This window comes from Callithrix jacchus, chromosome 13 (genome assembly GCF_049354715.1).
Source record: "Callithrix jacchus isolate 240 chromosome 13, calJac240_pri, whole genome shotgun sequence".
NCBI classification, from domain to species: Eukaryota; Metazoa; Chordata; class Mammalia; order Primates; family Cebidae; genus Callithrix; species Callithrix jacchus.
The window spans coordinates 53,351,610-53,369,596 of record NC_133514.1 but is presented as its reverse complement, the minus strand read 5'-3'; the positions used below and the strand labels follow the sequence as shown (position 1 = coordinate 53,369,596).

The following is a 17,987-nucleotide window of genomic DNA, read 5'->3' as shown; positions in this document are numbered from 1 at the left end:
AGGCATTCTTCCTGTATAAAAGAATAACAATGAGCATATTTTTAGGCTGAGGAAAATAGGTTAGAAGACATGAAGGAAATGGAGACACAGAGATTGATGGAATTAATGATAAAGCAATGTCCTTCTGAGGAGAGGAAAGAATATGGGCTTCTAGAACAAAGGGGGACCGATTAAACAGGTGAAGAGACATTGCTTCCCAAGAAACATGAAATAAGGATGGCTAAATATTTAGGTAAATTGGTAAGATGAATACAGGAAAAACCATCTGTGTGCCTTTATTTTTTTAAATTTTTTTAATTTTTTTGAGACGGAGTTTCCCTCTTGTTACCCAGGACGGAGTGCAATGGCGCGATCTCGGCTCGGCGCCGATCTCGGCTCACCGCAATCTCCGCCTCCTGGGTTCAGGCAATTCTCCTGCCTCAGCCTCCCGAGCAGCTGGGATTACAGGCACGCGCCACTGTGCCCAGCTAATTTTTTGTAATTTTAGTAGAGACGGGGTTTCACGATGTTGACCAAGATGGTCTCGATCTGTTGACCTCGTGATCCACCCGCCTCGGCCTCCCAAAGTGCTGGGATTACAGGCTTGAGCCACCGTGCCCGGCCATGTGCCTTTAAATATACACAATAAAAGATGTTTAACGGGAGACTTAAAGGGACTGTACAAACAAGGGGTGATGTTAACACCTATATGAGCTCCCAGTTAAATAGTCACCATCTACATTCTCGTAAAAAATTATGAAGTTCCCTCTCAACATATAATGCTTACTGTTTTCAAAACCATATTTTCACAAACAGGTGATTATTTTTTAAAATACTGATAAACAAAAACATGCAAGTCATCTGAAAACAAAACACATTGTGACTGCATTTTAAATTCTGGTGTTTTTCTTCCATTCTTATAACTACAAAATATACAGCATGCATATATAATAGAATTGTGAAGAAATCAGACTGCAAGTTCTTACTCTCACACTGCCACTACATTAATATAAAACTCTGAGCCTTTCAAGGACTTCTAGGATTCCTCACTTACTCCTTATTCATAAAAATGAGAAGCTGGCCTAGACAACCTGTAAAATGTTTTCCCACTCCAAAGGAATTCTTAAAGCTAGTGTTGTTATGCAAAATAAATGTGTCTTCTATATGTTTATGAATTATATATTTCCCATTTTGTCCATATTAAAAAAATAATTTTTCCTTTTGTTATGAAGAACATTAGTGGGCTAACTGGTAAAATTCAATAAAGGCTATAGATTAGCTAACAGTATTGTATCAACATTAATTTCCTAATTGTGATAACTGGACTACAGTTAGATATTAACATCTGTATTTTAAAAAAATACATGGTGAAGTTATTTTAAAAAGGTAAAAAGAATATCATGTCTAAAACTTATTCTCAAAGAGTTCAGAAAAAAAGAATAAAGAAAATATGGTAAAACAGTATTTGGAAAATCTAGATAGATATATGAAATTCCCTGTGATATTCTTGCAACATTTCTGAAATAATTCAAACTAAAATTTTTAAATTATAATAAGATAGTGTTCCGAAAGGGGGAAGAGAGGAGCAAATGGGTAAAACTTGGAAGACCTCATATGTACTATCTGACAAATATTATGAACTTCCATTTTTCTTGTTTATTCTTTTTTTAAGAGACAGGGTCTCGCTCTGTAGCCCAGGCTGGAGTAAACTGGTACGATCATGGCTCATTGCAGCCTCAAACTCCTGGGCTAAAGTGATCCTCCTGCTTCAGCTTCCCAAAATACGGGAATTACAAGGACTTAAAAGTTCCTTGATCACTATCTCACCTTAGTGTTAAAATTAAATTTAAATATTCTCGGCTGCAAAAACAAAAAGAGAATGACTGGTCAAATAATTGTTTGTCTGATAAATGTAAATATATTAGTTTCTCCAAACTTAAAACTCTTAGAATGAGTTTTAAGAGAAAACTATAAGACAAAGTTTTCCCTAGTACTATATTAAATTCTGGATAGAACTACTACAGCTTCAAAAATGTCAAAAGTATAAATTCTCTAAATTCTAATTTTTCTTGGTAATGTATAAGAGTCACTGCAAAATGAAGCTGTTCAATGCCAAAGTTCTGATATTCTTAATTGTCAGACTTCGAAATGCTATTGTACAACACAAACACTGTTTTGAAAATTGAGGCCCCTTATGACTCTGTATAATGAGAATTATCCCATCTCCTAAGAGGTAAAGCACCAGAGGAGAGTCCAGAAACTACCTACATGAATGAGGAATCTTAAATTTCTTTTTAGGCATATGTAAGTTTACAATTAATATCCTAAGAGTTCTTTACTAGAGACTATTGGCCGAGAAAGTTAATTACACGTATTTCAAAGAGAAAATGACTTATCAGGCTGAAGAGGTACTATATCCTGAGATGAAAGCAAACATACTCCAGGACACACCTTCTAAGTACTGTGAACAAATGCAATGATGTTTTAGCATTCATGAAATATTTCTAAATTTGTGCTAATAATTTTATTTTCCTGCAGTTAGCATTAAGTTAAACTCATAAAAGCAGCAAAAGTGGTTTAGTTACTTTGGATTTCTGAGGTCAAATCCATATTTCCCTAGAATAATTCATTCAGGCTTAATATGTGTACCAACGAACGGGCCAGGCCCAGGGGAGACAAAGGGAGGAGAGGTGGATGCCACACTGCATAGCTGGGAGGCTACCCAGATGATAGATGCCAATATTAGCCAAAAAGATAGGATTAAAATAGTGCTCTCATCACAGTGCTACTGACAGACATAGACAAAAGCTCTGTACTTCCTGGACAAGTCAGTGAGTCTAAAACAGCACCTGTTGACATCCAACAGGGTTAAACAAGGGTATGGATGTTGCAAGAAGATTCCCAGAGAGCAGCAAGTACAAAAACAGGGCAAGTTACAACACCGTGCATTCAGAGAACAACATAATAGTGAATGCCTATTTTACATACTTTTAAAATGCAGATTCGAGTATTTAAACTCTGCTTCCGGAAGTAGCCTTTATCAGCACTTTTAAAAAAGCATTAATAGCCTGATCCAGTGTGAGTGAAAGATCTGATGTATAAGTAAGATGTCTGGAATCAATAAATGCTTCAAAAAGTATTAAAGTGATAGCAAATGTTTCCAGGGTCAGATGAAGCACTATACAATAAACAAACAGTAGTGGAAATATGTTGCCAAAAACTTCCTAACTTTGTTAGACATTTGTTTGAGAAACCTGACCTGGGAAACTGAGAGAACTTTGAGAACAGGAACTAAGTTCTATCTTTCCATTTACAGTTTCTGGTTCATAGTAGGTGCTCAGTTACCTTTTGCATGATCAATCAATCAATTAATCGATCTTAAATTACCACAACAGTTTAAGACAGCTTAAAACAAATGCCAGTGTGCCAAAACTAACAGTTCTGAGATTTAATAATACATAGGACTACTTCTTTATAAAGATAGGACGTCAAACTGTGCAAAAGCTTTTACGGTATTTAGCACAACTCCTTCCTTAACCAGGAACGCTTTCTTCCCCTTACCGTATCATTAACATAATTTAATAAACTCTAATAATATACTGAAGATCAGCAATACAAGTAGTATTGCCTGGACATTAAGACACACCTCATCACAATGGAAGAAGAATGAAGGAATTAAACTACCTTTAAATAGCTCCTGCAATAATACTACACGTTGGTAGGCAGCAAACATAACCTTGATAGTCACACTGTTTAGGTCAGTGAAGTCTGACTGGAAGCTCATCCATTTATATAATGTCTATGGCTGTTTATACACTGCAAAGGCCAAGTGAGTAGTTGTGAAAGAGTAGAAAAATATTTACTACCTGGCCTTTCAGAGAAAGTTTACCAACTCATGCTATATAATTCTCTGTAAATTTACATTTACTATTATTTTAAAACAAAAGTTACATAATAGTCTTCAGTATACTTAAACAAGTAATTTTTAGTATGCCAATTTCAAAATGAAAAATAGGCAACATTCCCCATCATCATTTTTGTCAAACTCCTTGCAGCACCTGTTTTCAAAAGAATTGACAGACTTTGCTTGCTAGGAAGACAGGTTTGAGTGATTTTCTTCCTTTACAAAAAACAGTACCTCAGGTTTGTTTGGCTATTCAGCAGGACAGTAGGAGAACAGGCAAAAAGGTAAAACAAGGCAGCAGGGAAGAAAGAAGAACTGCCAAATCAAAACACCAAGAAAGGAAATAGCACAGTATCAAGACCTACAGAAGAAAATGTCCATTAGCATCATGACAAGGGAGGGAAAAGACACTATGGTAACTCAAGCATTATAGCAGGAACTGTTTCGAAAACTTGTATTAAAATTACTTCAAGTACATAACTGTAAAACTTTGTGTACATTTCCCACATACTAATAAGTTACGCTTGAATTGGTTTTTCTCCTAAGCATATGTTGTAATAAATTCTAAAAGTTAAAATTTAATAAACAATTTTCAATGCAAAAACATTTAAAAATATAAATCAGAGTAGACTCTTTAAGCTTTATTTAAAACTTTGGTTTCCCTATGAGACTGATATACTTAAAACTGATATACAGGCTAAAAAATATGCTAAATTAGTGTTAATCATTCCTATACTTTCTCCTTTAATTGACAGATTACAAACACCATTTACAAAGAATCCAAGATGCACAATTATTTGACAGAAAAGAAAAATAAAACATATTTCTAAATTAAGTTTTACTCCTTAAAAACAGATTCAAAAAATACTACACAGTGTATAACAATTATCCTGTATATTCTAGATATCACTGAATGACTAGGTAAATGATGTATTAAAAACATTTTTTAAAAATCATAATCTATTATGTAGCACTTCCTATGTGCCAGGGATCTAGCTAATTGTGTTACATGGGCCTGCTCATTCAATATGTAACCAACAAAAGAGATGCATAACAAACAAATTCATTTAAAATAAAGCTCTATAAAAATATTTACCAATTTTTATATTCAAGAGAAATAGCAAACTGTCAAAAAATAACATCTGTTGCAGAATAATGGAAATAACTAAAAGCAGTAAAATCAGAAAGCAAAGTTTTGAAATTAGAAAACAATTTTAAAATAATACCTATTTTTGTCTTCTACTGACATCTCTTCTGAACTTTTGCTTTCTTCTTTAAAATACTGGCCTGAGCTAGATGGATTAGCAAAAGTAGATATGAAAGGTCCCAGAGATTGAAAAGCTGCTTGGCGAACCTAGGAAGATAAAAAGGACAATAATAAAGGAATCATTTTTTAAAAGAATTTTATAAACACACACACACACAGTATAGATATTTAATAATCTACTTTCAAATGCCAAAGTATGTTTAGCATAACAAGCTTTTCTAAAGGAAGCCCCGATTCAGAACTTCAGCCAGGACTGAAAAATTCTTATAAGTTACTTTCTCTGGCTGGGGCCAGTGGCTCATGCCTGTAATCCCAGCATTCTGAGAGGTCAAGGCGGGTGGATCACATGAGTCCAGAAGTTTGAGACCAGCCTGGACAACATGGTGAAACCCAGTCTCTTCAAAAAATACAGAAGTCCCAGCTATTAGGCAGGGTCTGAGGTGGAAGAATCATAAGAAGCTGTGATCATACCACTGTACTCCAGCCTGGGTGACTGAGCAAGACTGTCTTAAAAAAAAAAAAAAAAAAAAAAGAGAGATAAAAAAACAACACACACAAAACAAACTCCTATTCACTTTTTTAAAATTTCAATTGTTTTTATCCTCCCTTGACTGTTTGAACCATGATAATCTAAGTATGAGATACTATAACATTTGCATAGAACAAAACTAAAGAAAGTCCTGCTGCATTCTCAAGAACAATAAGAATAAGAAAAACCAATAGTGCCACAAAGAACATAAAAATTAATAAAGTCAACAAAATGTGATAAATACATTTAATGTTTTCAGGTAGGAAAGACTATATAATTTGTTCACTACAAGGAGGCAAGACAGACGTACCAAAAATATAATATTAGCTTAAGATATATGTCACAAAGATCTTGAAGCATATATTACTGTTCTCATCTCATGTAGGAAAAATGATAAAGAAGTTACAGAATTTCACTTCATGTCATGTTTCTGTATTATTTTTGAAATCAGGAATTTTTAAAACATTTGAAAATGAGAGGATTTATGGAAGGAAGGATGGATGGATACAATCGGACAAAGGCAACCATAAGGGGAAAACTGATATGTTACTAAAACCCTGACTTTGCCACAAATCAGTTTCTCTGAAGTTTAGCTTTCCTTTTCTTTTCGAGACAGATCTCGTTCTGTTGTGGAGGCTGGAGAGCAGCGGTGCTACTATGGCTCACTGCAGCCTTGAAATCCTGAGCATTTAAATGATCCTCCAACCTCAGCCTCATGAATAGTTGCAGACTATAGGCATGTGCCACCACATCCAGCTAATTTTTCTATTTTTTTTTTCTTTTTTTTGTAGAGACAGGGCCTTGCTATGTTGCCCAGACTGGTCTTGAACTCCTACCCTCAAGCGATCCTCCCACCTCTGCCTCCCAAAGCATTAGGATTATAGGTGTGAGTTACTGTGCCTGGCTAGCATTTCTTTTCTTAAAAAAAAAAAAAAATGCCTAGTAATACCTTTTGCAAGTTTAAGATAAGAATTATACAGTAAGTATGACTTTTATAAAGGCAAATAAATGTAAAGCATTAATTAGAATTCACCTACTTGGAGAAGCATATATAAAAAATGACTCAACTGGTTTTTTAAAAAGGCTAGAATTATATGCATAAGAGGGAAAAGAATAGCTTGTATGTGTATGAACTAAAGGTTTTTCTCCCCTTCATAAGTCACCAAATATTCTTCCATAAAAGGACAAAAGGTCACTTTTAACACTGTATGCATGAATTTAATCTTTTCTAAATATTGTTAAATCTCTGAGTTTGTTCCCAACAAAGGATACAGAAAACTTACCTAAATTATTAGTTTACCTTGTTGTTAGATTAGAGTGAAAAAGTTTAATGTGGAGGAGAAACACCAAGAGTCTCTAATAAGAGTTAATTAAATCCTACTATTAATCTACCTCCTTGATTTCACAAAAACAGAAACTTAAATCCAAATAAAATTACTTCCTCAATGTCACCCTATAGTTACAATGAAATCAGGACTAAAATTCAATTTGAACTCTCCAACACACCCCACTGTGTGTAACTGAGTAATTTTCCAACACCATAAAAATATTTCTACTTTCAGCTATTCCTCAAAATAAAGTGATTTTAAGCTATTATTTTTACTAGTTTCAATGACTTTAAGAAATAAGCAACTAATGATTTTAAACAAAGGTTCTGGAAATCACTAAAAAAAACCTGTAAGTCACTTTATTTATTCTTAATAAATATTAAAGAATTTCAGAAATAAAATTAAGTTTTAATTCAATTTTAACTTTTGAGAAGGGACAGTACAGCAGATTATAACCTTCCCCAAATGGCTTAACACTGTTTGGACAAAAGACTATTTTCTCTCCTCTGTTATATCCTGTATCAGATTGTTAGAAACACACACACACACACACACACACACACAAATAGGCATAGGATTTACGTGTGTGTGTGTGTGTGTGTGTGTGTTTCTCTAACAATCTGATACAGGATATAACACAAACAATAATATAATACTAAGGCTTAAGAGTCATGCCTTCTATGTCAATTTTGTTTTGGGAATGAATATGCAAAGGTCCTGAAATTGGTATCTGCCATGACAGTGTGAGGAGCTCAGCTGATGCACTTCCCGGTGATGTAAGTGAAAATTACAAAACAATCATTCAGAGCCCCTAGAAATGGCCTAGGAGCAAGCAGCAAATCAAGGGATATCGATTCAAGAAAATCGATAAAATGTAGTATACATTGTAAAAAAGCTGAGAGTCTACGGTACGTGAAGCAAGATCATTCCCTGCTTATCCTGCCTCCAGCAAGGTGAGGTGGAGATTGCAGTGTGCTGCAGCCAAGCACACTGAGGTCAGCTCTCCTGTAGCTCCGGGGGAACAGGCTCTGCATTGCTCCAGCTACCTGATTCCCAGTCCTGAGCGAGAGCAGCTGAGGGGTGAGGCTCCTTTCTTCCACCCTCCTTTGGGTGTGGCATACTAAGAAGACTAGGGACCCACTAGCCCACTGCTCTAGCTCACAGGTTGATGATTCCTCACCAGGAGAAAGAAGCCAAGGGAACTTCAGGCTGCTGCCCTTCCATCCCCACCAAAGCCTTGTCATCCCAGGGTGACTGTTGGCAGATCCAAAGCTGTACCTCCTAGAGTTGGGGAAATAGCCTTCACTCAAGTATTCCAGCCAGTCACTAAACTGGCAAATAACAGTCACAAGCCCCATGGGGGAGGGAGGACAACTAGTATCAAAGTTACTACATATATTATCTAAAATGTTCAACTCTCAACAAAACATTACAAGGTATACAAAAAAAAAAATCCATACATTAGGGGGAAAAAGAAACAGGCAACAGAAACTGCTTGTAAGAGCAATCAGATTTCAGACTTTTAAAAAAAGGCTTCAAAGTAGCTGTTATAAACGTGTTTGCAGAACCAAAGGAAATGATGATTACAGAAGTAATAGGAAGTATGGGGACAGTGCCGCATCAACTAGAGCATAACATCAATAAAGAGAAATTATAAAAAAAGAATCAGATGGAAATTTTAGAGTTGAGAAGTACAATGACTAAAATAAAGTCACTACATGAGCTCAACAGTAGATCTGAACTGGCAGAACACAGAATTGATCTACTGAAAACAGATCAAGAGAGACTATGCAAGCCAAAGAACAGAGGGGAAAAAAATGAGGAAAAATGAAAAGGGCCTCAGAGAAATGTGGGCCATCTTTAAGCACATTAACATGTATATAATATATAATATGCATATTATACATACGTTTTATATATATTATTATATATACAAAATGGGGATATTGGAGAGAAAAGAGAAGAAAAAATATTTGAAGAAAGGTTGGCTCAAAACTCCAGATTTATTGAAAAACGTAACTTACATAACTAGGAAGTTCAATCAACTCAACTTCAAGTAGGATAAACTAAAAGAGCTGTACAAATGAATACATCACAGTAAAAATTCTGAAAGTCAAAGGCAAGGAGAAAAATCTAGAAAGCAACAAGAGAAAGATGACACATCACCTACAAGGGAAACCCAACTGATTAACAGGTGACCTCCCAGCAGAAACAAAAGAGGTCAGAGGCAGTGGCATAACACACTCATTCTCACATTAAGCAAAGCTGTCTTTCAAAATTGAAGGTGAAATAAAGACATCCACAGATCTATGAAAACTAAGAATTTGTTGTCAGCAGACCTACATTAACAAGAAATACTAAATTAAATTCTTCAAGTTGAAAGCCATTTACCCCAGATGATAATTCAAAGAAAGCAGACCTCTAATCCATAACCTAAACTTCTGCCTAAAGACACTGGAAAAAGCAGCAAAATAAACTAAAAGCAAGCACAAGGGAGAATAATGATTAAAATAGAAATTAATGAATAGATAATAGAAAAATAGAGAAAACCAATGAAAGCAAAAGTTGGTTCTCTAAAAGATCAACAAAACTGACAAACCTTTAGCAGACTGGCCAGAAAACAGAGACAAGACTCAAATTACTCAAATTGGAAATGAAAGAAGAGGCATTACTAATGACATTACTGAAATTAAAAGATTATAAAGGAATCCTATGTATCAACAAATTAAATAACTTAGATGAAATGTACAAATTCCTAGAAAGATACAAATTACAAAAACTGACTCAAGAAAAAAACACAATATGAATAGACCTGTAACAAGTGAAAAGATTGGATTAGGAATGTTAAAACTATCTTCAAAGAAAAACCCAGGGCCAGAGGGCTTTGCCACTGAACTCTACCAAACATTTAAGGGATAATCAGTACCAATTCTTCAAAAACTCTCCCCAAAAATAGAAGAGGAGGGAACATTTCCCAACTCATTTTATGAGGCCATTATTACTCTGACAACAAAACCAGACAAAGCCATCATAAGAAAGCTACAGACCAGTATCGCTCATGGTATGGACACAAAAACCCTCAACAAAATACTGACAAACTGAATCCAGCGACATAAAAAGAACTATACACTATGACCTAGTGGGACTTACACCAAAGTTGCAATTGGTTTAACATCTAAAAATCAATTAACATAATACATCATGCCAATTAAATAAAAATCAACAGGACTCATATTTGTAAAGAATTTTTTGTCCTGTTACAAAAAAACACACTAACTGTTAATATAATAGTCTTTCTACTGTCTACTTCTGAAAGTATAAAAAATATCTTAAATTATGTTATTTCTTATGAAGTCAAAATTATGTTTGCTTTAAAACAAACCCAAATGTATTATTTTACAAAAGTGATAATTAAAACCATACCCAACGTGAAGGATCACTGATCAAATTAATAAAAAGTGCTGATAATTTGGTCCGTCGGATTTCTTGACATGTTGCACATGAAACTGCCATGAAGCATTCAGCACAAGCCTTCCGGACTCCCCAAACATTATCAGAACAAAGCTGGAAAAATCTGGGCAGCTATGTGAAAAGGAAACAGTTTTGTTAGCTGGACAAAGATAGCAGATTCCATTAGCTATTTCTCTTTTCATTTTCTGCTTTCATAGCTTTTTCTGTTTGAGACGGAGTCTCGATCTTTCGCCCAGGCTGGGGTGAAGTGGCACAATCTCGGCTCACTGCAACCTCTGCCTCTTGGGTTCAAGCAATTCTCCTGGCTCAGCCTCCAGAGTAGCTGGGATTACAGGCATGCGCCACCATGCCTGGCTAATTTTTGTATTTTTAGTAGACACGAGGTTTCACCATGTTGTTCAGGCTGGTCTCAAACTCCTGACCTGCCTTGGCCTCCCAAAGTGCTAGAATTACAGATGTTGAGCACCACGCCTGGCCTCATAGTGTTTTAAATATTGGATTGTCTTAAAAAGTAGAAGATCTATTAGTATTAATACTCAACAATTTTCAATAAATCACACCTAATTTATAACTCAACTGGCTATGAAAAAGCACTCCTAACAATCATCGCTTAAATATTATACAAGAGCTTGCCCCTGAACTTATTCTGCATAAGAGGTGGCTTCAGAAACTCTTTAAGTATGCTGACTTATCAAGTATATGCATCTTGTGTACTATTTAAAACTAACTTGCTATAGATTAAGTATGTCATCAAAAATCTTGAGGGTTGCAATAAAATTAAAGATTCAATTGAATAGTAAGAATTGATTTGCTTAACAGAAATGGAAGAGGTAAAACCAGATGAATGGTCCTGTCACATATCTGTATTTTTAATAAATTATCAAAAACACAATTCAAATGCCCACATTACAGATATTTAAACTCCTAAATTCAACATTCTTACATTTCTGGTAATAATATTTACTCCTTTATATCTGTAATACTTACCAGCATTTCTTCAGTAGCTTGCTGGCCAACTACACTGCAAATATCTCCAAAATTGGCAGCACAGACCTGACAACAAAAGCATCACTGACATTTCAAAATATTACACATAAGTTTCTTTTAAAATAATCTTTTAAATGTCATATATCAGAACATTAACAACTAGAACTATGTTCTGAAACAGAAGAAAAAAAATTTAACAAAAAATACCTTTCGAACGTGAAACATTCTGCAATCACAGCACATCTCACAAAACCTAGGGAGGATAAGACGCTCTGTAATATCCTTCCCAACCATGGGAGCCATTTTGCACATTATCTAAAATAAATAACAACAAAAACATACTGAAAATATCAAGTAACGCTCTTTAAATTTAATAACTTAATAAAAGTATATAATTTCAGGAAACAAAATATGATATGGCATTATTATACTATATATATCACAGAAAACATTCATAGCCAATTATTAATTGATCTAAGTAGGAAACAAAGACAAATATTAACCACAATCAAGAAAAACAACCAATAAATACTACATGCCAAGTAAACCCACAGAAAATCCTAAAAATTTCATTTTTGTCCACAGTTTCCATCTTATTACTACTTCACCATTTTGCCTGGTAATTTTAAAAGCAAAGCAAACAAAAACCTACATTTCCTCAATTAAAAAAGTTGGTGACTGTTCAAAGGGAAAATTATCCTAAGGAAAGATCTAGATTTAGCCTATCTGTATTGCTCAGAAAATAATTCAGTCCTCACCTTGCAAAGCACCCTGTTAACTGAAGCTCATACATATCAGAACCATGTCCTGGTTTTGCAAAGCTTCAGTTCCAAGGAAAGCATGAACACACTTCTGATATAGGCATGTTTCAGTTAACACAATACCAGGCAAAGTGAAGATTCACTTTATTTGAAAACTGGCCTCTACTTAAATACGTTGCTCCCACAGTTAATACAGAAAGAAATTGGATAGTCTGTTGTTAATTGTTATCAATTGCTAGACTATACAAATAGGACAAGATAAAGAAGTAAAAGAGATACAGATTAGAAAGAAAGAAAGAAAATTCTCTCTATTCAAACATGACATTGTTCTCTATATAGAAATTAAGAAGCGACCAGAACAAGTATGTTTAGGAAGGTTGTAGGCTATAAATCAGAATATAAAAATCTATTGCATTTCTAGAAATTAGCAATGAACAATGAACTGGAAACATTTAAAAACGGTCTAATTCAAAGTAGTGAATACGGATATAAATCAAAGACCTAAATAAATAGATCTACCATGTTCAGACTTTGAAACTGGCAATTCTCTCCCAACTGATGTACGGACTCAACACTATCCCCATGAAAATCTCACCATCATCAGAACTGGAGACAATGCCTATATCTCCTAAATCCCAAAGCCAGGGATTTTGAATAAGCATCTCCATGCCCTAGTTAACAATCTAAAGTTATACTGTATATCACTGATATAGCAAAACTAAATTTATTTTTTAAAATGAGTTATTACCAAGATAGAGAAAAAAATGGAGCTAAGGAATATAAAACATGACCAAAAAACAAACACAACTGTAAGAAAATCAAGAGATTCTTACCAGTATTGGATACAGTTTAAAAAAATTTTATTATAATATTTTACTAATTTTACATTGCATCAAGCATTATAATACAGCAAGTTAAAGGCCTCAATATAAACCAAAAATTAGGCCAAGACCAAAACTCACTTCTTTCATTGAGAAAATACTAAAGTTAAAAAAAATAATAATGTTTTGGAACTAGGAAAAAGTGGTGGTTATATAACTTTGTGAACATGCTAAATGCTACTAACACTTTAAAATGATTAATTTTATGTTGTATAAGTTTCACTTCAATAAAAAAAGTACCTAAATTTATTATTAACTAGTAACTGAATATCTAAAAATAAAATAATAGATTCAAGAAGGGAAAGAGACTAGAGAGATCATCTCTTTCATTCCACTAATGATGATCCAGAAGCACTATATATACAGCAATGTTTTAAAAATATCAACAAAGATGCAACCATATTATTTTAGTTTAAGGGGTGAACTCTTACAATCCAAATAGATTTGAATAAATTTCAGGATATATTGATCACTTTTCTAATTTACCATCAGAATTACTACTATCTGAACTCAGAAACCATAGATGTGAATCCTAACAGATACTACTCTCTAATTCATACCCTAACAAGGCCCTCAAGTAAGCAGAATATTTGCAAATCATGTCAAAAAACCCAGAAACTTACTATTACATTTGACTTCATGCATATGCATATTGATTTAACAATCTGTATATTCTTCTGATAACAATCATTGATGTCATACATCCTGGGAAATGTACCTGATTGACCATCCTTCCGACAAAGACGGTGCTGTCAGGGCATGAGCCAAGTATTATTTTATTTCCACTGTGCTTACACAGTGCCTAGAAAAGTGTTCAATACCTTCTGAAGGGGTTCAAATTTTCTTCATTCAATACAGCGTTTTTAAACTTTTAGCTGCACTCATAAAATAACCATATCAGTTTTCCATTTGGACATAATAATTTACAGTTATTTTTTTCTTTTATTTTTGTGATATATATTTTGTTGTGTTTTAGGTTGTGGGGTACATGTGAAGAACATGCAAGACTGTTGAATAGGTACATACATGGCAATGTGGTTTGCTGCCTTTCTCTCCATCACCTATATCTGGCATTTCTCCCCATGTTATCCCTCCCCAACTCCTCACCTTCCTCTGTGCCTCCCCTAGTTCCCCACCACAGACCTCAGTGTGTGATGCTTCCCTCCCTGTGTCCATGTGTTCTCACTGTTCAACACCTGCCTATGAGTAAGAACATGCGGTGTTTGATTTTCTGTTATTGTATCAGTTTGCTGAGAATGATGGTTTCCAGATTCATATCCCTACAAAGGACACGAACTCGTTTTTTATGGCTGCATCGTATTCCATCGTGTATATGTGCCACATTTTCCCAGTCCAGTGTATCATCGATGGGCATTTGGGTTGGTTCCAAGTCTTTGCTATTGTAAACAGTGCTGCAATAAACATTCATGTCCATGTGTCCTTATAATAGAACAATATATAATCCTTTGGATATATACCCAATAATGGGACTTCTGGGTCAAATGGAATTTCTATTTCCAGGAATTGCCACACTATCTTCCACAATGGTTGAACTAATTTACACTTCCACCAACAATGTAAAAGTGTTCCTATTTCTCCACATCCTCTCCCCATCTGTTGTCTCCAGATTTTTTAATGATCGTGATTCTAACTGACATGAGATGGTTTCTCAATGTAGTTTTGAGTTGCATTTCTCTAATGACCAGTAATGTAGAGCATTTTTTCATATGTTTGTTAGCCTCATGCATGTCTTCCTCTGTAAAGTGTCTGTTCATATCCTTTGCCCACTTTTGAATGGGTTTGTTGTCTCCTTGTAAATCTGTTTAAGTTCTTTATAGATTTTGGGTATTAGCCCTTTGTCAGATGGGTAGATTGCAAAATTTTTTTCCCATTCTTTTGGTTGCCAGTTCACTCTAATGACTGTTTCTTTTGCTGTGCAAACACTCTGGAGTTTAATTAGGTCTCATTTGTCTATTTTGGCTTTTGTTGCCAATGCTTTTTGTGTTTTAGTCATGAAGTCCTTGCCTATGCCTATGTCCTGAATGGTTTTGCCTAGGTTTTCTTCTAAGGTTTTTATGTTTAAGTCTTTAATCCATCTGGAGTTAATTTTAGTGTAAGGTGTCAGGAGGGGCCCAGTTTCTGTTTTCTGCACATGGCTAGCCAGTTTTCCCAACACCGTTTATTAAACAGGGACTCCTTTCCCCATTGCTTATTTTTGTCAGGTTTGTCAAAGATCAGATGGTTGTAGATGTGTGGCATTGCTTCCGAGGCTTCTGTTCTGTTCCATTGGTCTACATCTCTGTTTTGATACCAGTACCATGCTGTTTTGATTACTGTAGCCTTGTAGTATAGTTTGAAGTCAGGAAGTGTGATGCCTCCAGCTTTGTTCTTTTTGCTTAGAATTGACTTGGCTATGTGGGCTCTCTTTTGGTTCCATATGAAGTTTAAGGAGGTTTTATTCCAATTCTGTGAAGAAGGTCATTGGCAGTTTGATGGGGAAAGCATTGACTCTATAAATTACTTTGGGCAGTATGGCAATTTTAACGATATTGATTCTTCCTAACCATGAGCATGGAGTGTTTCTCTATCTGTTTGTGTTCTCTCTTATTTCATTGAGCAGTGGGTTGTAGTTCTTCTTGAAGAGGTCCTTTACATTCTCTGTTAGTTGTATTCCTAGGAATTTTATTCACTTTGTAGCAATTGTGAATGGCAGTTCGTTCTTGATTTGGCTCTCTTTAAGTCTGTTATTGGTGTATAGGAATGCTTGTGATTTTGTATCCTGAGGCTTTGCTGAAATTGCTTATCTGTTTCAGGAGATTTTGGGCTAAGATGATGGGGTCTTCTAAATACACGATCATGTCAACTGCAAATAGAGACAATTTGACTTCCTCCTTTCCTATTTGAATACCCTTTATTTCTTTTTCTTGCCTGATTGCTCTAGTCAGAACTTCCAATACTATATTAAATAGGAGTGGTGAGAGAGGGCATCCTTGTCTAGTGCCAGATTTCAAAAGGAATGCTTGGCTGTGGGTCTGTCATAAATAGCTTTTATTATTTTGAGATGTGTTCCATTAATACCTAGTTTATTGACAGTTTTTAGCATAAAGGGCTGTTGAATTTTGTCAAAGGCCTTCTCTGCATCTATTGAGATAATCATGTGGTTTTTGTCTTTGGTTCTATTTATGTGGTGAATTACATTTATAAACTCGTGTACGTTGAACCAACCTTGCATCCCCAGGATTAAGCCTACTTGATCGTAATGGATAAGCTTTTTGATGTGCTGTTGCAATTGGTTTGCCAGTATTTTTGAAGATTTTTGCATCTATGTTCATCATGGATATTGGCCTGAAGTTTTCTTTTCTTGTTGAGTCTCTGCCAGATTTTGGTATCATGATGATGTTGGTCTCATAAAATGAACTGGTGGAGGATTCTCTCTTTTTGGATTGCTTGGAATAGTTTCAGAAGGAATGGTACCAGCTCCTCTTTATAGATGTGGTAGAATTCGGCTGTAAACCCATCTGGACCTGGGCTTTTTTTGGTGGGTGGGCCATTAATTGCTGCCTCAAATTCAGCCCTTGTTATTGGTCTATTCAGGGTTTTGGCTTCTTTCTGGTTTAGGCTTGGGAGGGTGTAAATGTCCAGGAATTTATCCATTTCTCCCAGGTTTACTGGTTTGTGTGCATAGAGTTGTCTGTAGTAATCTCTGATGGTAGTTTGTATTTCTGTGGAATCTGTGGTGATATCCCCTTTATCATTTTTTTATTGCATCTATTTGATTATTCTCTCATCTTTTCTATTAATCTGGCTAGGGGTATATTTTATTGATCTTTTCGAAAAACCAGCTCCTGGATTTATTGATTTTTTTTGAAGGGTTTTTTGTATCTCTCCTTCAGTTTTGCTCTTATCCTAGTTATTTCTTGTCTTCTGCTAGCCTTTGAGTATTTTTGATCTTGCTCCTCAAGCTGTTTCAATTCTGACGATAGGGTATTGATTTTAGATCTTTCCTTGCTTCTTATATGGGCATTTATTGCTATAAATTATCCTCCAGACACAGCTTTAAATGTGTCCCAGAGATTCTGGTATGTTGTGTCTTCATTCTAGCTGGTTTAGAAGAACATCTTTATTTCTGCCTTCATTTCATTGTTTATCCAGTCAACATTCAAGAGCCAGTTGTTCAGTTCCCATGAATTTGTGCCGTTCTGAGTTAGTTTCTGAATTCTGAGTTCTAATTTGATTGCACTGTGGTCTGAAAGACTTGTTATGATTTCCATTCTTTTGCATTTGCTGAGGAGTGATTTACTTCCAATTATGCAGTCAATTTTAGAGTAGGTGTGATGTGGTACTGAGAAGAATGCATATTCTGTGGATTTGGGGTAGAGAGTTCTGTAAATGTCTATTAGGTTTGCTTGGTCCAGGTCTGAGTTCAAGTCCTGGATATCCTTGTTAATTTTCTGTCTCATTGATCTGTCTAATATTTACAGTGTAGTGTTAAAGTCTCCCACTATTATTGTGTGAGAGTCTAAGTCTCTTTGTACGTCATTAAGAACTTGCTTTATGTATCCGGGTGCTCCTGTATTGGGTGTTTATATATTTAGGATCGTTAGTTCTTCTTGTTGCACTGATCCTTTTACCATTATGTAATGTCCTTCTTTGTCTCTTTTGGTCTTTCTTGGTTTAAAGTCCATTATATCAGAGACTAGGATTGTAACTCCTGCTTTTTTTTTGCTCTCCATTTGCTTGGTAAATCTTCCTCCATCCCTTTATTTTGAGCCTATGTGTGTCCTTGCATGTGAGGTGGGTTTCCTGGATACAGCACACAGATGGGTTTTGGCTTTTTATCCAATTTGCCAGTCTGTGTCTTTTGGTTGGGGCATTTAGCC

At 35.2% G+C, this 17,987-nt stretch overlaps 1 protein-coding gene across 4 annotated transcripts in view; it reads right to left on the bottom strand.

Moving 5' to 3' along the window:
- The window catches only part of PPP4R1 (protein phosphatase 4 regulatory subunit 1), an 83,830-nt gene that overhangs the window by 30,965 nt on the left and 34,878 nt on the right, over positions 1-17,987 (bottom strand). For all 4 annotated transcript variants that reach the window (XM_035270557.3, XM_035270558.3, XM_035270559.3 and 1 more), the window contains exons 7-10: positions 11,673-11,780; positions 11,466-11,531; positions 10,431-10,589; positions 5,110-5,237 (exon numbers count right to left, since the gene is read on the bottom strand). In XM_035270557.3, the coding sequence (XP_035126448.1) occupies positions 5,110-5,237; positions 10,431-10,589; positions 11,466-11,531; positions 11,673-11,780 (461 nt within the window). The remainder of the gene's footprint in view (positions 1-5,109; positions 5,238-10,430; positions 10,590-11,465; positions 11,532-11,672; positions 11,781-17,987) is intronic.